This window comes from Phyllopteryx taeniolatus, chromosome 8 (assembly GCF_024500385.1).
Source record: "Phyllopteryx taeniolatus isolate TA_2022b chromosome 8, UOR_Ptae_1.2, whole genome shotgun sequence".
NCBI lineage: Eukaryota > Metazoa > Chordata > Actinopteri > Syngnathiformes > Syngnathidae > Phyllopteryx > Phyllopteryx taeniolatus.
In genome coordinates this window covers 28,982,957-29,003,818 of record NC_084509.1, presented here as the reverse complement: position 1 = coordinate 29,003,818, position 20,862 = coordinate 28,982,957, and the positions used below count along the sequence as shown (strand labels likewise).

Below are 20,862 nucleotides of genomic sequence, written 5' to 3'. Positions count from 1 at the left end.
TATATTATTTTGTAGCTTTTCAAAATAAAAATTCCTTTGAAAAGTGAAATTAATTTCTATTATTTTTTTACCTTCTACAAAAATTGTATTGTTTATATTTTAGTTTAAATTATCAGATTATTATTATTAGTAGTAGTAGTAGTAGCAGTAATAATAATTCATTGCTTCACGTTGAGACTCTTATTTTGAAGGCAGGCCTGTTTTTAAATCCCTTAAACAGCCTGGCTTAAAGCTAATACGTTGAATAACAACATAAACGGTTTTATTTCATTGGGATATTTTCAAAATACATTCATTTGTATTCAGTTAGAGCACTGAGACTAATTTGTTACAGAATGACAACTTCGTGATCGTTCGACGGTTTAGCGTGCCCACATTAGGCATGATCGTAATCTTATTTTGAAGGCGAGGTTTGTGGCCTTCCGGTATGTGGGAGGCGCGTGGGGTTTATTTTACCCAAAACTAGCTTAAATGTTGTCAATATTTCCACATTAGCTCGCAGCTTCGACACATTTCAACGCTTTTTTGGCTTCAACTTTGACACCCAATGTGGAAAATTGTGAAATTATGAAAGTTTATCCCACGCCGTCATGGTAAGTACAGTCCAATTCAGCTCGTTCTATAAAGTAATAGTCAGCCCAAAACTTTGCTTCTTAACAGCGTAAACGTGTTTATTTATTTATTTATTTATTTGTTTAAGATCATAAAGGACGGATAGCCCCTCATTTTAAATATGTTGATTCTTAATTTCGCTTCATTTGATGTCTAATGTCCCCCCGCAGGTGTGCCGAACAGGCTGTAATTTTGGGGCGCATTTAAGCCTCAGGGAGTGGATTTCTTACCTCCAGGAAGCATGTACGACCATTTGACAGAGGAGCTCTGGAAAGGTTCGCGACCATACAGTACACCGGGTTTACTCAAATCTTAAAGGCCCATCAAATATGTTTTACAAAGCGTCAAAACTCCACGGGATAATTAGTTGAATATTCAAAACAGCATGTTCTTTTTTTTTTTTTTTTTTCCTCAAAACGACAACAACAAATAAAATGTCAAACAACAACAGTTGAGTTCAAATGAGATGGGTTTCTGTTGAATCTTCGCTTTCAGCTCCTCTTTTTGTTTGCATTGCGGCCATTCACGTTTAGCTTCTTATGCTTACCATCTTTCATATGAGTCAATCAGTCTTATTATTTTCATGACAGAATTGGGACCGGTGGACCGCGACTGGTTCCAGTTGTTGACCACACGGGCCTTCTCTCGGGAAGGAAACGTCTCCGATCAAGACGATCAAGAAGATCAACTGTGTCCCAACCAGGAGGGAAAATTCAAGACTCCTTTGGGGAAAACTGCTGCCGCTGCGGCAGAAAGTCAACAGTTTTCAACACCTAAAGTGTTCAGACGCGCTTATGGCGTGTCCCCGGACGCCAAAGACCAACAACAAGGTAAACGCTGTGACGTGCTGTGTTTATTTGTGTGCTTGTACTTAACTTTGTATTGGTGTCTTGAGAAGATAAAATAGGGCAGGGCAATATGGTCTTAAAATAAAATTCCCCCCACCCCAAATAATCCGATTCAAGGTTTCACATGTTACATTTTCAAGCCACGATCACGATTTTTGGGGCCGATCAGCGAGTTTAAAAAAAAAAAAGAAAAAAGCGATAAACGATCACCTATTTGTCAAATTGTGGTATCAAAGCAGGGCTAGAGTTTCAAAGTAGTGTTTCAAGCCAGGGTTGGGGTTTCAAGTCAGGAGTAGGGTGTCAAGACAGAGTAAGGTTTTGCGGTCTCAAACCAGGATTAGGGATTTAACTTGTCAGGTTTAAATTGGGGTTTCAATGGTGTCACATTATGGTTTTGAGCACCTACTGTTGGTCCAGTGTGAAGAAAAACTGCAAGCGCATACAAAGACAGTTTAAAAAAAAAAAAAAAAAGACGTTGCTTGTATTTTTAGTCATGGGGGCAGTACTACGTACATCACCATCCTACCAAATTACACGGTGTAGTGGACACCATTAACTCTGATGAAGCTAATCTCTGCGCATCCAACAACACTAAAGCTTTGCTTAGCTTTTGCTTTTTTTGTTTTGTTTTTGGCCAAGTGTGAAAATTGAGCACGTTTTCCTCCTTTTAGAGAAGGAAACGCTGCCATGGAGTGGCAGGAGTCCATGTTTGTTTCGGCTTTCCAAAGACACGTAAGGGAAGCCGTGATGCGACTTTGCTGTTTGTTTAACTGAAATTATTTGAACATAATTCATGATTCCAACTCACAGGTTCCCAGGTTTAAATTATGGACATGCACAGCCACAAACTCCGGGCTGTTTTGGTAAATTTAACATTTTTTTTATTTAAATTTGCTGCACTGTTTTTATTTGTATTCTTGTCATCATGATCATACACATTAATTTTAAGTCTTTTGTTAAATTAACTGTTTAATCAAAATGCACGTTTTTAAATGTATATTTTCATTTATTTTAAATTAATTGACCTATTGTATTTCATCTATTTTTTTACCATACATAACCCACTAAATCTTTAAATCTCATTGTATTTGTTATTGCATTTATGACCTTTTTTATGTAATTTATTTTCATATTTTTTTATAATTCGTTGTTTGAGCCAAATGCACTTTAAAAAAAAAATTTCCCCCCATCTTCAGATTTGCTTAACACGCCACAAAAGTCCCCAGTAAGTCCATTTACTCAAGAAATAAAATGTTACAGTATCCACATTAGATTAAAGTTTAAAAAGTTAAATCTCCTGTTTTAAATGATGCAGGCCAGCTACGCCCAACACATTTCCGAAAGCCTGGGCGCCAACATTCACCCCGACATATCGTGGACCAGTTCTCTCAATACACCACCGGCTCTACCTTCCACACTCATTTTATGTAAGCAACCATTACATTTTATTCTTATTTAATGTAGCAAGCTTTGCATCGACCGTGTTGCTTTTGTCATCCTGCAGCTAAAACAGATGAAAGTCCCTGCCCGGTGACATTTTCTGTGGGCAAGAGTGTTGTGGTGAGTTCTTGTGTCCAGTTACAATATTGCTTGTTGTTGTAAATAAGCTTAAATGATAATATTTATATGATATTTTTCTGGCCTTTGTTCTTCTCAGCTGGTTCGGAAGCTCTTCCCTTCTCTTTCCAATGCATCCTGTAATAGAGCGACGTCACCGCCAAGCAATGACCCACCTGTGTTTCTACAAGGTAAGAGTAATACTACTTCAGTGGTACCTTTTACTGATGAGTTTAGTTCATTCCGTCACGACAATCAGTTTTACCAATTTAAATGAATGGATTGTTCCAACACTCCAAAAAACAACAGAATCTTGTATTTTAATTTTTTTTTTTTCAGAAAAATAGCACCCCTCAGTATTGCACTGTATAAAAAAAGTAACAGCATAAAATAGAAAGCAAATAAACTGTGTACTTTACATGATTAGAAGCATTTCAAAACAGCAAACAGTTTTCTAACATTTTTTTTCCCATTTTTGCTACACATTTTTGTATGATTTCATGCTTTCATTCAATGGACTTCATACATGTTTTCTTTACGGCATTCGCTTTCTTGACTTAGGTTAGAAGAAAGAAATTTGGCCAACTACCTGCACAAAAAACAAAGTATGACATACCTGTAAGTGCCGAATATGTCCCTTGTGAGAACCCGAACTCCCGTCTTTCAGTATGTTGCTGTACCGAAAAATGATTGTGACGGCCCTTAAATACTGTACGGGTGATCGTCAGTTTATGGCAGTTCTGTTTCTGCGGCGTCGACGTCATCCAAATTTTGCACGCAAGTTGGAACATGTAGTAATATGTCGCTAAACTACGCTAACGGAATAGTGATGTCATATCGTGTTGTTGATGACTACTGGCCAATCATATTTGAGAATTCTCTGCACAATTGTCACTGTATTAGATCATTGCACTATTAAGGCACTTTAAATTGGTTGAGGACTCTGAATCATTTGCACAATTACCATTATATCAGCATCACCACACGAGTGGTACGGTTTCATTGCTCAGTGGCTGTTGGATTTATCTTACCCAACATTATAAAAAATAGACACAAAAGGAATGAAGACGCTGGTTTCTTTTTCTCATGAGGAGGGCGTATGGGAGATTGTTCAGATCACAGTCTCTCAACACGCTCTAAACAATCCCCCCCCTCGCTCCTGCTTTTATTTGAAATAGGAGGGATTTACAAATCATAATGTTCTAAGCAATAAGACACAACACAAAATATTTGATAATAAGAGGGTTTTTCCCAGACATAGTATTCTAAACAATAAGACACAACACATAATATTGAACCAACACCTGTCACGACCCGACCACATCCGATCACGTCCTTGGTCCAGGCGCCCTTCCATCGGATGATGCTGAGTCTTCTTTTTGAAGGCGAGACATCTAAAATTGTCCATTATACTAATGCAAGCTAAGCAAATAAATGATAACTTCTACAATTTATCTAACATTTCCCTCCTGTTTATCATGTATTTGCACAAATTCTCATATCATCTTACAGTCACTTCATTTCGATTTTTAACTGTAGAATCATTTTTATGAAACAAATACATTTACACTCAGAGTAACTTGTCATATATGAATGTTGTAGTTTAAACATTGTAATCATCTGTACCAGGTAACAAATCAGGTAAAGCAAAATCATCATTATCATCATAATCATCATTATCATCATACAGTATACATCAGCTCCATACGATTTCTCCATCGGGGTTATGGCTGTGGTGATTAATTTACTGATTAATGCCAGAATGCATGGGATACAACAACATCCACATAATGTCAGAATGGCTGCAAAAACAGCAATTGATATCAATATTGGTGTAATTAGGGTTTTATATTTACCAAAAACGTCCATTCGAGCTGTCCCACAAGGAGTGTTGATTGAGGGTCCGCAGACCATCGATGGCTCTGGTCAAGCTGCCATCTGAAGCAGTATTGTTTGTTCTCCAAACATACCGCAAACACCTCCCTCTCTTGCGAGGAGCATGTCGACAGCTATGCGGCCTTGGAACGTCCTTGAGCTGCTCGTGCACAGCTTCCAACCCACTCTGAGTCCAATTTCCTAATCTCTGTACATTGAAGTGGATGTAGTTTATCCCATCAACATTTTTATTAATCGTACACCACCAGCATATGAAAGACTCAAATCCTCCTGCAACCTGGTCACCCAATTTGTATTGATTGGGAACCCCCACGAGGAACACCTGGCGTTGATGTATGTTGGATTATTTTGCCCCTGCCATGACAAATCTCTTTTTTGTATATGTTTTTAGATTGGACAAAAACATTGGTGCCCTTTCCATTAAATCTTGAACAGGCATAGGGTATACTGACACATGCAATATCTAAGTGATAATAGCGCATAATCTAGATATATCTTTAGGTAATCTATCAAACAGTCTATCATCTCCGCACCACCACCAGATGTCGCTCCGTGCCACTGGCACAAAATTTGGTTTGACTTTTAAGATTACTTTAACTGTGTGTCGTTCAGTGGTCCTAATTTTTTTTTTCCTTTATTAATCATGTTTATACAAGTGAAATTATTTGGTGCTACTAAAGTAGAAAACATCGGTTTGTGTTTATCTGCTTCTTTTACGGGAAATATAGGATCCCATGATTTACAAGGAACCAATCATCAGTAGTTATGTTGTTAAAATTAAATTAAAATTTGTCCACCTTTCTTTGAAGTTTTCAATGGCATTTTTGGTTTAACACTGTTCCTATAACACAGTACACAATATACAATACACAACATAACACAAGCCGTTTTGCTTAGGTTAAACTCCTTTCTATGTTATTTTGCTGTTTTTTTATTTTTTATTTATTTTTTGACCAACTGGACCAATCATAACTTGTTTCACCAATGAGGTGTTCCCATCCAAAGCCTATAGTTGCATACCAGTCATATCCAAATCCCCAATTCTGCCCATTCTCTTGAGCATCATTGGTGAAAGCCGCATATGGAATTATGATTAAAGCAGCTTGATTTTGGGGGGCACAAAATATTAAACCTTTTTGCCGCGTTTGGAGGCCATGCGCACAATTTTGATCATCAGCTGTACTCCTTTTGACACGAGTTAATGATTCAAATTTTTTTATTATTGGGTTTGTCATATTGGTCCAGTTGGTAGGTGATTTTCTATCTAAAAATGGGTTTTATCATTTAGGGTGGGACGTCCCATGTACCACAAAAACAAAACCAACACCATAGTAGCCGAAATTACTACGTATCCACTTATCAAATGTCGTAACCAATGTGGGTGTGCCATTCTGCTGAGTTCTCACTAAACGGGTTGGTGTCTTTTTTCTTCACTGACCAGCAAGCGTTTTCAGAATCTACACTATTAAGGCACTTTAAATTGGTTGAGGACTCTGAATCATTTGCACAATTACCATTATATCAGCATCACCACACGAGTGGTACGGTTTCATTGCTCAGTGGCTCTCTCCACACTTGTTTTTTATGTCCTAAATGTATATTTCATCATAGTGGCCGTTTACTGTTGTACTGTAGTGGCTCTAACTACCGGAGACAAATTCCTTGTGTGACTTGTAACATACTTATACCAATAAAGCTGATTCTGGTACTTACAGTAACTATTTGTGTGAAGAATGATTCTAGGCCGAAAAACCTGAATATAATACAAAGAACTACAGCAAATTTATCTGGAATGCTCCTCCTCCAATCAACAGAATCTGATTCTCCAGAGGCTGACCCTCACCCAGCGTCTCAAAGGCCCCCTCACGGTTCCCTGGAACACAGCGACGGCATCTGGAGAAAGCAGGTCCTGGACACCATCGAGGACGAGGCGATCCGCAGCCCAGTGGCCAGTGTTCTCGACAATGCCGAAAACAGTCCGGACACATTTTTCACCAATAGTAATTCGGTACCGAGGAAGGTGAAGGGCGACAGAATGAAAAGGAGGCAAGAAGAACGCCGCAGCAGCTCCTCGGACGTTTCAACTGAGTCCAAGCCTGTCTCCCCTGAACAAGGAGAATCTGATCAAGAGCTATGCAGAAAGCATCCAGTTGAATGCGGAGACACTGGACTCACACAGTGGTCACCGTTGAGTTTATCGGACATTCTCGCCACCACTGTTGCGCCACAAGTGGAAGATAAATCTACTTCAACACAAGCAAAGAGTCAATGTAATTCTGGCCAGCCAGTTAGACCATCTTTGAACACTGCTGGATTTACAAAGAAAAAGACCAAATTCATTTACACCATTGACAAGGAGAAGCACTCGCTGAAGAACAACTCCAAACAAGGTATTTCGGGAAACCCCTTTGTTACACACACACACACAATCGTTGCTGTCCAATTAAGTGCATCTTTTTGCTTCAATTTTCTGCTCATACACAATCACACAAACCCACATTTTTCACAATGTATTGTTGCCGTCTGTGTAGTAGATGTGGTAGAAATTTGGTTGCAATCAGACAAAATCTCCGAGACGAATTCGTTTTGATGGAAATGGTCAAGCTAAGCCAAAAATGGCTGCTTCACACAAAAATGTCAGCCTTTGTTTCTTTTTGGGCATGGCTTGTTGAGACTTTTTGTTTATACTCATGATAGACAATACTACGAGACTTCATGCCGCTAAGTGAAAGTGGTTTCACGGGCTGATTTTATTTGACAAATTGTCAAACTTCTCCGCCATGCTGTACCCACAGGCAATGCCAAAAATTCAAGTTTTCCATAATTTATATCACCCGTCTATGTAGTACAGTAATTCTCCCTCCATTGCTGGAGTTATGATGCAGATCACGCCCGAGATAAGTAAAATTTGCGATATAAATACACCCCAGGCATGTTTTTAGAGCGTTTACCGCATGTTTCTTAACCGCTCATAAAACAATATAAGCACATTTGAACACACATTGAGCGAGAGCAATGGATAACACAAACATATTGTACAAACGGTATCAAATAATAGAATAACAACTGTAATAACACTTCTAGCAGAATTGCAAAGTGTGACTGCAAAAAGGCAGGGGTTTACTGTATGTGTGGTTCAAGTTTGGCTAAATCTCTCGCACAGTTTATCTTAGGAGGACCACTAAAATGTCTGCTTCAAACCAAATTGGCTGACTTCCTGTGTCTTTTCAAGCATGGCTTGAGCCTTTTTGTGTCTACTCATAGACATTAGGGGTGGAACGGTTCACAAAATCCATGCCATGTTCTTTGACGTTTTTTACTTTATTTCAGGTCCTGAACTGTCTGTTACACTGGTGCCAAAAACCTGTGACAAAGCAGGCGGTTGCAACATCAGCGATGGAAAGGAGGAGCTTCAACAATGGGAACATATCCCTAGAGAAAAGCTGCCTCCCTTGCTTCGAGCCAACACGCAGGATTTGGACATGTCGCAGCTTTGCCGAGCATTTGCGCAAGACTTCAGTCAAATGTCCCACCTGGGCGCACCACCTAAAGCAGCTCCACCACCACCATCACCTCCTCCTCCTTGCAGCTTCTCCCCATTGGCCTGTCTTACAGCGTTGAAAGTTGCTCGACAAAAGGCCAAAAGGCAAGCAAGCGTTCATCGTGAAGCACCCCTCGACGAGTCAGTCGCTGAGGTAGTGGCGAGTGACAGCGGTTTCCTGTCAGCCAGTGCAGACTTCTCACATGTAACCACGTCTTTCTTGGAGAAACCCAATCCAAGCGACCAGTGCACTTTAGAGTCTACAAGTAGAGAACAAAGCAAGGTGTGTTTGGAGGAGCTTTCACTTGGAACAGTCACCAACGCCAAGGATACATCAGCGCAGCTACTCTGCAGTCCTGCAGACTTACCCTGCCCTCCACTTTTACTTCAATCCAGAGATTGCGAAAAGACCCAAAAGAATGAAGCTGTTTATCTTCTCTCAAAACAGTTGACAGGTTTCAAAACGGCTTCCAACAGAGGTATACAAATATCAGCAGCCAACCTACAGAAAGCAGAGCACCTCTTTGACGAGACCATTGGTCAGCAACCAATCAAAAGTGTCTGTGACAAGGAAATTTCTGCAACGCTATCTTCTGTCGTGAGCCGCCCGGTAAAAGTTTCAAGAAAGTGTCTGTGGAAAGATGATGAAAATAGTAGCGAGACAGAGGAGTCACTACGAGGCTTCCCTTCGTCTATCAAACAAGTTAAAAAAAGTCCTGGAAACATGAGCACTGGTGCATGTCAGATTGATCAACACATCAGATACGGCTGGCATGCCAAAGAGGAAATTCCTGCAATGCCTTCTTCTGCCCCAAGCAGACTGATAAGAGTTTCTAAAAACGTCTCTTTGGCATTTGAACTTTACGACACAGAGGAGTCACTTCAAAGCGTCTATTCATCAATCAAACAGCTTCAAAATGGTCCAAAAAGTCCTGGAAATATGAACGCAGTCGCATGTCAGGCTGATCAGCCCATTGAATACGACCTCGACGCTGAAGTGGAAAATCCCGCCTTTGCTTTTGCCCCGTTAGGCCAAAAACTCAACCAGGCCAACTGCCAGCTGACTGCCTCCGAGAAGGCTGATGTGAAGGAGCTGTGCACCCTCCTGGAAGAGGAAGACAGCCAGTTTGAATTCACGCAGTTCAGAACTGTAAAGGTAAAACAACTGGGTCAAGAGGGTTCCACCTCTTCACCTAAAGTGGGCAAAGACCTCGACCCTGACTTCCTGTCCAGTATTAATTTCGACGACAGCTTTTGCACAGAGGCAAATGAGAAAATAGTCTTTATGTCAAACGATAAAACAAATCACGAAGAACCCAACGTGGCAAAGGAACCTCACTAGAACCTTTGAAAAAAGAAGCAACAATCTCTAACAGATTTCAAACAGCTGAAGCAGGTGTCATGAGAGTTTCCAAAAAGTGTCTGAAGAAAACCAAACATTTATTGCATGACTTGGAGTGGGGTACTTCAGCACACAAGCCAAGTGGCGAAGACTGTAGGCGAACTCTGCATGAGAGCACTTCTCAGAAAGAGAATAATTTGAAAGACAGCCAAGGCTTCCTTTCATCGGTCAAACCCGTTCAAAGCTCTCCAAAAAGTACTGGTGATATGCAGGCAGCTATGCATCAAGGTGGCTTCCAAATGGCCAGTGGGAAAACGATTTTGATTTCGCCCAAAGCGATGCAAAGGGGAAATGCTGTCTTCGAGAACTGTATTCATGAAAATGAACAACACCTTGTGGGAAGTAAGCCTTTAACGAATCCAGCGTTGTCATCCTCGGCTTCACCGAATCTTGTCTCCTCTATCGATAGCTACTTGAGCAGCAGTGCTGGATTCCGCCCAGCGCGTGGGAAGGGAGTACCTTTATCTGCTGAGGCCATGGCTCAGCCCAAACATATTTTACAAGAAGAGCATGAGGACGAGCAAGTGAAATGTGGAACCTCTTTAGGAATCAAACATGTTGACCGTCGGCCGAGTGGGTTCCAGACAGCAGGTGGTAAACAAGTTGCTGTTTCCGTCGCTGCTCTGAAGAAAGCAAAATCATTGCTTGATGATTGTAATGAAGTCGAGGAACATCCATCCCGTTATCCACCAGAGAGAAAATGTGAGCTCCTGTCAGATAGCGAGAAGCCTGGGTCATTTTCAGACAAGTCTTTCTTTGACAATCTCTGCTCCACTTTAGAGAGTCAGTCTGTTTCTGGTGTAAAGGCGTTTAATGCAAAAAGAGGAAATGCTACTAATGTGGAGAAGGATGGCTCAAAATATCCAGTGGAAAAAGAAAAAATACAGCATTCTGAAAACCATGCAAATCCATCTTTGGAGGTTGGTTCTGCTTCCCTGGGTGGTGGTGGATTCTCTACTGCCAGTGGAAAGAAGGTATGCGTATCTGCGGCGGCCATGAAAAAAGCCAAACATCTTTTGCAGGAAGACCACGAGGATGACCTCAGCTCAGAAATGAAACCCAAACGTTTCTCAGGATTCGAACGTGTTGACTGTCGGTCTGGCGGATTCCAGACAGCTGGAGGCAAGCAACTCGTGGTTTCTTCTGCGACTCTTAAGAAGGCAAAAGTCTTGCTTAATGATTGGGATGCAATTGAAAAACAGCGAGCCTGTTATCCAGCTTCAAGAAAAAGTGAGTTCCTTTCAGCTAGCCGGAATCCAGTATCATTTTCAGCCAAGGCTGACCTCTGCTCCATTTCAGAGAGTCCAGCTGCAAAGACTTCTGGCTTAAAACCAGGAAATGCTACAAACATGGAGAAGATGGCTGGGCCAAACATGAATGCTGGACCATTTCTAGAAACAAAAAATATACATCATCATAACAACCTGGAAAATCATGGAACTCCATCTTTGGAGCGTGGTTCTTCATCACTGAGTGGCGGTGGATTCTGTACAGCCAGTGGGAAGAAAGTAATGGTGTCCACCGCTGCCATGGCAAAAGCCAAACATCTTTTGCAAGACGACCACGAGGATGACTCTACCAAACACGGAAGCTTTTTGAGAGTCGAGCGCATTAACCACAGATTCCTGACTGCCGGAGGCAAACGAGTCGCTGCACTTAAGAATGCTGCAAATTCATTACTTGATTGTGATTCAGTCGAGGAACAGCCACCCCTTGATGCACCAGCAAGAAAAAGTAAGTTCCTGTCTGCTAGCGAACAGCCTCTGTCATTTTTAGACAACTCTGCCTTTGACAAGGTCGGCCCCACTTCGGAGAGTCTGTCTGTTTCTGGTTTGAAGGTGAAGTTAAATTGTCTAAACTATCCCATGGAAAATGAAAACGTACAGCATCACGACAAACACGAAAACCATTTGGATTTTGTTGCTTCTTTCCCAAGTGGTGGTGGATTCTCTACTGCCAGTGGAAAGAAGGTATCTGTGTCTGCAGTGGCCATTGAAAAAGCCAAACACCTTTTGCAAGAAGACCGCGACGATGGTCTGAGCACAAAAATGAAACACGGCTGCTTCTCAGGAGTCGAACGTGTCGACCATCATACTGGTGGATTCCAGACCGCAGGAGGCAAGCAAGTCGCTATTTCTTCCATGGCTCTTAAAGCAAAATCCTTGCTTGATGATTATGATACAGTCGAGGAACATCCATCCCGTTATCCACTGTCGAAAAAAAGTGAGTTCCTAGCTAGCGAGATGCCAGCTAACTCTCTCTTTGACAACCTCGACTCCACTTCAGAGAGTCCAGCTGTGAATACAAATGACGCAAAACGAGCAAATACTGCAAGCGAAGAGACGTTAGATGGTTCTTTTTTAATTGCAGGTGAGACAAACAAAAAGACCTCTGTACCTAACAAAGCAACTCGAGAAGAAGATAATTACTTGCAAGACAGGATGGACAGTAATGATGGAATGTCAGGAAAAGACAAGGAAACAAGAAGTGAAGAAGTGAGAATAAATGCGTTCAAGTTTGAAAATGTGAATGGTGCACCATTTGCGGACAAAAACATAGGGCCTCATAACAACCTGGAAAACCATGCAACTCGGTCATTGGACGTTTGTTCTTCTCTGAGTGTTGGTGGCGGATTCTGTACTGCTAGTGGGAAGAGTGTGTCTGTCTCTGATGAAGCAATGACCAGAGCCAAATCTCTCTTCAATGACGTTGAGAGCAACAACTTGGAGCTCCTCCACAACACTAGTTTGCAAAACACCAAACGGGACGATCTGCAAAATGTTGGGTTCCAGACGGCCAGCGGCAGAAGAGTTTCTATGTCTTCCGCAGCGCTCGCGAAGGCAAAATCCTTTTTCACCGAATCTCACGAAGACACAGCAGATGTACCCTATGCATGTACATCCAGCAGTGGTGGATTGAATACAGCAAGTGGGAAAAAAGTACTCGTGTCTCACAACGCGATAGCGAGAGCAAAGTCCCTGCTGGATGAAAGCTTCACGGACAAAGGCGTATGCTTCCAGTCACCTGCGGCTCACAAGAAAGCAAAAAACCTCCTGAGGGAGTGTGAGGAGCAGAATGATAAAACAAGAGTGAAACCGAGCAAAATAATGACTTGTGGATTCAATGCAGCCAGTGGGAAACCTGTGTCCTTTTCCGCTGAGGCCCTCCGCAAAGCAAAAGCTCTTTTTGATGACATCAGCCTCAATCAAGGTGTCCAAACAGACGCACTGAAAATGACCTTTAGCGTGCCTTCAGTGTCTGGGCTTGCTCAAGGTCAAAGTGCATTTTTAAGAGAAAAAAAGCCAGCGGCTGCAGAAGCAACGACACATGAAGGGGGCGACCTTCGTGGACAGGAAATGTCAGACGAGTTAGATGGTGAAATTTATAAGACACCTGAGGAGCCTGCAGTAGTAAATTTCCAGTCGCACGACCTGACGGACTGCACTGAAACGCAGCAGTTGTTTCTAGCCAAGGAAGCGTTGGACTGTACCAAAGCTTTACTGGCGGATGAGAGTCTCCCGGGACCCGCCATGACGTTGGATAACACTCGGCCAAAGAACGACTCCCATGGGCCTGCAGAGGAGCAAACGCGTGGAAAAAGATCAGCAGAAGGCACTGAATTGGATGGTAAAGATTAGATCATCATGGAACTGATGTGGGTTTCATTTACAAGCATGAACTGTTGTTTTAATAAATCTCATATTCTAGACCAACCTCCTCTAAAAAGAAGATTACTGGACGAGCTCGACAGATCTCTTGACAGTCGAGGAGGATTGAGGCTTTGCCCGCAAACAAGTTCTCCCAATGGTAACTACTTTATTCTTCACATTTATATGATATTGCTACATTTATACTCACACAGCATAACGTCAGTGGTCCACTACAATCTTTTCTTGGACACTGATTCACATGCAATTGGTTCTGATTTTGAACAATTCTTCGAATCGGAAATAATGGAAATTCTATTAACTTTATTAACTGGGCAAGCCACTTTTGAATTAACAATGTTACATGTAAAACTAAGTTAACTATTATTGAGGCAAAAAAACAAACAATGGTTTAACTTTAATGGCCAATGACAAACGCTTATTGGTTCACACCACAAAGGACTTGGTTAATTGTAAAAAGAAGTTATCCACCGCGGGCAAGTTTACCTGTGACAGTTGAGTTTTTGGTTTTACTTTGCTGAATCTTAAATAATCTTTAAGCTATTTTAAAAAGTTTATTGTAAGAGGAGTTTGAAGTTGTGTTTTTAGATCAGAGTTTGTTGTATATTCATGGGTTGAGCTCCTGTGAAATGTATTTTTTTTTTGGGGGGTGCATCATTTGCGGCAGGTGTCATCCTTGTGATGGCATACTTTTCCTGATCATTTTGGTTGAATTACTTGATATTCCACTGTACGTACTTGTAGTAAATGTGATTTGTAACTGGAGTTTATTTCTAAGGTCTAATGAAGGACAGGCCAGCGTTCAAGTACAATGTCTTGCTTCATCCAAACATCACCAAGCCGCGCAGGTGAGCTGCCAGCCTGGGCATCCATCACACGTACATCACGCACGTCATGCTCATTTATTCACCATACAGAGACGGAATGGATTACGTGGAGGCTTCCGCGTCTCCAAGGACGAACCAGAAGCCCTCGAAGGCCGGGTTGACTTCTGCTCCTGCGTTTTTCAAGGCGACTGAGGCATGCTCGAGAAGCGGCAATACAAAAACGCCTCCCGCCTTTGTTCCTCCGTTCAAAAGACAAAGAACGGCGATCGAACAGAGGTCCACGAAACACTTAAATAACGACACTAAAACAACACAAAACAGTGAGGACCCTCACACAAGCACCTCAGACCATCGTATCACCGGTCACGTCTGCAGTGAAAGGCCACCTGCTGATGGGTGTTGGAGTCGAGGTAAACATTTTTGATACTTTCTGTACTTCTCACGAGATTATTCATCAGTTTGCGTGTGTCAACAGGGACGACGCTCGAGAATGTCGAGCTGGCACGAGACATGCAAGACATGAGGATCAGGAAGAAGAAGCACCAGACTATAAGACCTTTGCCAGGAAGCTTGTTTCGAGCTAAAACCTCGGGAGCGACAAGGATTCTTTTAAAGGATGCGGTGGCTGGGGGGCCTCCTGCCAAGTACACCCAGAAACAGGTGAGTTACACTCCACCGTTTTATTAAAAGTTGACTAGAAATCCTTTGAAAATTCAGCCCCCGAAGCCACTGTCACTTAGCCATACTAAGCTATGTATCTTCATCACGAGCAAACCCACAAAAATGTCTCAAGAAGCCATGCCCAAAAAGACAAAAAGAAGAATGACACTTTTGGTTTATAAGTGTCCATTTTGAGTTCATTTTTTGCAATTTCCAGGAATCCTTCAACATATAACTTTTCCTTAAGATTTTGTCTGATTGCTACCAAATTTGAACCACACATACAAGAGAGAGGGACGAAGCAAAATTATGAAAAGGTTTTCGCCATTGCGTGTGGGCTAGTAGGGATGTTTTAATGATTTGCTCTAAAAAATTAAACTTTAGAATTCAACCCCCAAGCGAGTTTCACTTGGCAACATGAAATTTGGTTGACAATCATGGGTAGACTCACCAAAAATGTCTAAAAACCTATTCCCAAAAATACACAGTAAGTCTTCCATTTTGGTTTAAAGCAGATGTTTTAGGTACAGATTTCCAATTTTCTTGAAGACAAACCTTTCCTTGAGATTTTGGGCAGAGCGTGATTGTGAAGTTGATTTGCTATAAATTCCGTGGCTGATTGCCAAACATTTTTGACTAAGCCATCTAATGTGGTCAGAGCATGGTATCAAAGTTTGAACATCGTTTGGAAGGGTTCTCAATGAAAGTGTGTGTGAGGGCCTATTCATTGCTGTTCACAGTTTTGGGTTACGTCGTACTTGATTTAACTTAACGACACGCTGGCATTGTTTTTGTAGCTGTACGAATATGGCGTGCATCGGCACGTGTGCAAGATCACCAGCGAGACCGCAGAGGCTTTCCGCTTCCCTCTCGAGCTGTTCTTCAAAAAGGATGTCTTTGCAGACGAAGGCAGCATTCAACTTGCGGACGGCGGGCGACTAATTCCGAGCAGGGACGGAACGGCCGGCAGAGAGCAGTTCTTTCGGTCGGTGGTTCTCAAACTGGGGTTTGTGGCCAACACATCATGTCATATATGTCATATCATTGCCTACTTATGGGGACCAGCACTTTGCGGTTATAAAACAAACATGATAAAGCAATTACTCTGCCCTACTTAGCTTTGGGCCATTTAAAAGCTCTGATTGTGATGTATCATCACATAAAACTGACATCCTTGCATAACCTTTTGTTTTCTTGAGGTAGCAATATTTTAAATGGCCTTCAGCAACATCATGACTTGGATGTGATCTTTCCCCTCCAGAGCCTTGTGCGACACACCTGGCGTGGATCCCAAACTGCTGAGTGACGAGTGGGTGTTCAATCACTACAGGTGGATTGTGTGGAAGCTGGCCTCCATGGAGAGATCCTTCCCGGAAACAATGGGAGGCCTCTGCCTCACACCTGAGAGAGTTCTACTACAGCTCAAGTACAGGTGAGAAGGACCGTGCCTTCATTTGGTTCCTTGGGTACACTTCTTCTTTCGCCCAAAGTCAGCGAGGATAGGATCCAGCTCACCTGCAATTGTAATTAGAACAAGCAACATACAAATTGGATAGATCATCAAATGAATCTCGTGTGTTTCAGATATGACGTGGAGGTTGACCACAGCCGGCGGCCTGCTCTGAAGAAGATCATGGAAAAGGACGACACAGCCGCGAAAGCTCTGGTTCTCTGCGTCTGCGGGGTGGTCTCACGAGGCCAAGCGGGAAACCCTTGCGCGGTGGTGTGGTTGACAGATGGCTGGTACGCCATTAAAGCCCAGCTGGATGAGCCGTTGAGCATCCTGCTTCGTGAGGGTCGACTGGCCGCGGGCGGGAAGCTCATTGTCCACGGTGCCCAGCTGGCGGGGTCGCAGGACCCCTGCACGCCGCTGGAGGCGCCCGAATCGCTCATGCTTAAGGTCAAGACAAGTTAATTTGCATAGAGCCATTCATGCACAAGGCAAAGAAATGCAGTATGTTGATTGGATTTCAGTCCGTTAGTGACTCTTGACGGAAACAAAATCTTGTCTCCCACCCCAGATTTTTGCCAACAGCAGCAGACCTGCCCGATGGGACGCCAAACTTGGATTTTACAAGGATCCTCGGCCGTTCCTGCTTCCTCTGGCCTCGCTGTACAGCAACGGTGGACCTGTCGGATGCGTGGACATTGTGGTTCTGAGAAGCTACCCCGTACAGGTACTCATCCTAAGCAGTGTTTCTCAACCTTTAGTGAGCCAAGGCATATACTTTACAGTGGATACATTTCCATACGCCGACAAACAGTATAAATAATGATGATCTTGTTTCAGTTTACTCACAAATTAATGTGTTACGAATGTTCTGCCATGGAGAGGAATATGTAATTGTTCTGCTTGTCACCATACATCCCTGGCATAGAAATAGAAACAAAATCACAAAGGAAATAAAACATTTTGGATCAGTCAAGTGAAATCACTGGTCTATAGATCCTTGATTTGTTTGCACGAATGCATTTCCAGTGGATGGAGAGGAAGAATGATGGAGGCGTGGTGTTCCGCTCGGCCCGCGCCGAAGAGAAGGAGGCGGCTCGCTACAACAGCCACAAGCAGAATGCCATGGAGTTCCTCTACGCCAAGATACAAGCGGAGTTTGAACAGGAGGACAAGGGTACACCTGACAACCATCCATTCTGCTTATTTCTGTCCTGCAAGGTGTTGCTCGTCATCAATAAATGTACAATTTCTTATTTTCTGGGAGGCCTCCTTGGGGCTACCAACCACAGTGGTGGTGCAGTACCCCAATTGAGGAAACAAACAAACAAAGCGTATCAGGAGGAAACTGAACTGTGGTCATTTGCAGAGAGCAAACGTCAACTCGCAAGACGGACTGTGAGGCATCGGGATATTGGAGGTCTGCAGGACGGGGAGGAGCTGTACGAAGCAGTGGGGGACGACCTAGCTGGACTGGAGGTAACAAACATGGTTCAAATGGTAGCGTGGTCGTCTCTCTACCCGACGGTTGTGGTCTTCGATCCTGAGCCCTTGTGACCATGTCCAAGTGTCCTTGAGCAATGAACTGAAATCCCAGTTACTCCTGATTGTGGGTTATCAGCAGGTGAATGAGGAGACTGCGTTCAGCACTTTGTGTACCTTGACGGTAGAAAAGCACGAGTTTTGATTTTTATGTGCATTTAGTAAGGTAGGTAGTGGTGAGTAGATAGGTACAGTAGATATACAGGTCAGCTAAGTAGGTTAGAGGGGTAGGTAGGCGAGATGAAGTACTTTGAGGGTCAGATGGGTAGGCAAGTTAGGTGGGTTAGTTGGGGAGGTTAGGTAGGTGTTTTAAATAGCAAGGTAGGCTAAATGGTTAGGAAGTGAAGGTGAGATGGGTCGGTAGGTAGGTACGAGGAGTCTGTTAGCTGGGAAGGTTAAGTACATGGGTAGGTAGCTGGATACGAACAGTAAATATTCATGGTGGGTGAAAAGTAACTAAGCATTAGAAATTGCCTATAGAATTCTTTTGTATCACTGAAGTCATAACAGACACTTTTTTTGGTCTTATTTCTTAATTTCCAAATGGTCAGTCAACTTGACTGTTGTTACCTTTATGTTGAAAGATTTTACTTTCATTTCCCCATGTATCATTTGTTTAAAAGAAATTGTAATCGCAATATGAATGTCACAATTATTATTTTTCAATCGCCTAGTTACTCTAGGCCCACCCAGTAAATAAAGATATGGCTGTTGACTCCTGGGTTCCAGGCCCATCTGAGCGAGCAGCAGCTGGAGACTCTGCAGGCTTACCGCCGCTCGCTGCTGGAAAAAAAACAGGCGGAAATGCAGGCTCGCTACCGACGCGCTACCGAGAAAAATGCGGACGACGGCCAAGCGAGCTACCCTCAGAGAAACGTCACCCCTGTCTGGAGACTCTGCGTCGCGGACTCTTTGAATCCCACTGGCAACAGTGAGCCACCATCTTGTATTATTTCGCCTGCTTAGATCACATTTAATAACAATGTTGTTGTTTTTTTAAGTTTACCAGTTGAATCTTTGGTGTCCGTCGTCGGACCTGCAGGCCCTATTAAAGGAAGGTCGTCGATACAAAGTCTATAACCTGTCCACGTCGGACAGGAAGAAGCGTGGCGGTGCTGCCACGCTTCAGCTCACCGCCACCAAGAAAACACAATTTCAGGACCTTCAGGTGACCAGCATTCATTCATTCATGTAGCTGTTGGAAAGTAGCTTACATGGACAGATGGGTGGGTTGCATGGGTAGCTAGGTAAGCAGGTTAGATGGTTAGGGAGCTATTCACAGAGCTAAATAACTGATTGTTTTTGTTTTCTATTCAGACCTCTCCAGAACGCTTATCATCGTGCTTTCAACCTAGAGTGTCTACCAACTTTGTGGATCTTCAAAACCTAGAATTTAATCGTGTGTGTGGAGAGGTTGATCTGACTGGCTGCGTTGTCAGTGTGATTGATGGACAAGGTCTGTGCTTTTTTTTTTTCTTTAATTACTTCAATTCAGCTGACTTTCAGTGATGATCCCCCCCCCCCCCCCCCCTTAAAATCATCTCCTCAGGTGCTTCTCCTGCCTTCTACCTGGTGGACTGCAAGGTGAACTTTGTGAAGGTCCGCTGTTTCAGCAGCCTGCTTCAGGCCGGCCTGGCGGACGTGGTGAAAGCCGGCGCGCTACTGGCTCTGAGCAACCTGCAGCTGAGGGGCCGATCCGTCCGGCCCACCCCCTGTCGTGTATGCGGGAGACCTCACCGTCTTCTCCGCCAACCCCAAAGAAGCGCATCTCCAACAGGCCCTCGGACAACTCAGGAACCTTCTACGGGTACAGAGTGATGGGCGTCCATGTCTGAACAGCGACTACATAGGCTTAAGGACATTTTTTGATGAGTCGATGCATCGGTCATATGGGTAGGTGGGTCCTTGGGTAGGTAGAGCGATGGTCAGAGGGGAAGGTAGGTTAGATGGGCAGGTAATATAAGTAGATGAGTAAAATGGCTAGCCAGGTTAGATAATGCATTGCTGGGTAGATCGATTATGTAGACTGGATGGGTGGGGGGTTAGTTATGTTCAGAGGGTAAAATGGATAGCTCGGTTAAAGAAGTAGCTTAGGTAAGGTTAGGTTAGATGGGTAGATAGCTGAAAATGCAGGTGTCCTGAAATACGCGCTAGTCACCTGTGCATACATTTCTTGTGCAGTAGTTATTCTCAGAATTGTTTTCGTGTGTATTTTAGGAACAAGAGAACTTCTTTGTGCATGCAGAGGACAAACTTTCCCAGGTGCTCAAGTGTAACCTGTGGAGTTCCGCCAGCTCTCCCACTCTGCCTCCTAAAACTCCCACAAGTCAACACATGAGGGCGACTGTGAGTTTGTTAGTGTTTTTTTAATCATTTGTGCTAAATTGCATTGCTGCAACTTTCTAACTGGCGTTACCCTCAACAGACCACACCTCAGCAGCCTATCAGAAGCCTGGGCCGCTTCACTCCAGTAAGCAGGAACCTTCACCCGCCAGCCAACGCTCCTCCTTCATTGGAGAAAGACCCAAGAAGCTTGAAGAGGAAGCGAGCGATGGACTACCTGTCTCGCGTGCCGTCTCCCCCGCCGTTGTTCCGCCTGGGCCCGGCCGCTTCGCCCTCTGTCAAGAAGACCTTCAACTGTCCTCGGAGAACTTCCGTGCTTTGCACTTTAAAAACTGTACACACCCCAACACCGACACCGCTATCTGGAGGCCCATCCGAGGAGGAGTGGGTGAACGACCAAGAGCTCGCTATGATTGATACGCAGGCCTTACGTGTCAATAACGCACTGTAACTGTAAACTACTGTATTATAGAAGTGAACCACAAGTTTAAAAAGAAAAATTGGTCTGAGTCACTG

The 20,862-nt window shown here is 43.3% G+C and overlaps 2 protein-coding genes across 3 annotated transcripts; both read left to right on the top strand.

Annotated features, from left to right (window-relative positions):
* The first annotated feature begins 406 nt into the window (after nucleotides 1–406).
* LOC133482262 (uncharacterized) lies at nucleotides 407–9,933 on the top strand. 2 transcript variants are annotated; one of them, XM_061782225.1, is made up of 11 exons: nucleotides 407–593; nucleotides 783–887; nucleotides 1,203–1,442; nucleotides 2,132–2,192; nucleotides 2,271–2,323; nucleotides 2,657–2,685; nucleotides 2,776–2,887; nucleotides 2,965–3,020; nucleotides 3,118–3,208; nucleotides 6,728–7,303; nucleotides 8,244–9,933. In XM_061782225.1, exons 2-11 carry the CDS (start codon nucleotides 854–856, stop codon nucleotides 9,794–9,796), a joined length of 2,805 nt encoding a protein of 934 aa, XP_061638209.1. In that variant the 5' UTR covers nucleotides 407–593; nucleotides 783–853; the 3' UTR covers nucleotides 9,797–9,933. The 2 variants fall into 2 exon arrangements, with proteins under 2 accessions (XP_061638209.1, XP_061638210.1); XM_061782226.1 differs by lacking the exons at nucleotides 783–887; nucleotides 2,132–2,192; nucleotides 2,271–2,323; nucleotides 2,657–2,685.
* On the top strand, nucleotides 9,917–20,862 carry LOC133482260 (breast cancer type 2 susceptibility protein homolog). The gene is given in 18 exon segments (XM_061782217.1): nucleotides 9,917–13,483; nucleotides 13,565–13,663; nucleotides 14,303–14,372; nucleotides 14,442–14,761; nucleotides 14,827–15,011; nucleotides 15,809–16,017; nucleotides 16,273–16,443; nucleotides 16,596–16,911; nucleotides 17,033–17,188; nucleotides 17,491–17,638; nucleotides 17,831–17,940; nucleotides 18,733–18,934; nucleotides 19,005–19,171; nucleotides 19,321–19,459; nucleotides 19,553–19,701; nucleotides 19,703–19,810; nucleotides 20,221–20,349; nucleotides 20,429–20,862. Coding segments are annotated over 18 exon segments (6,468 nt in total). The 5' UTR covers nucleotides 9,917–10,062; the 3' UTR covers nucleotides 20,798–20,862.

Coding starts and splice junctions, on each gene's coding strand:
- LOC133482262 (XM_061782225.1), top strand. CDS start 854: ATGTACGACCATTTGACAGAGGAGCTCTGGAAAG. Junction 1,443..2,131: donor CGCCAAAGACCAACAACAAG/GTAAACGCTGTG, acceptor TCCTCCTTTTAG/AGAAGGAAACGCTGCCATGG. Junction 2,888..2,964: donor ACCTTCCACACTCATTTTAT/GTAAGCAACCAT, acceptor GTCATCCTGCAG/CTAAAACAGATGAAAGTCCC.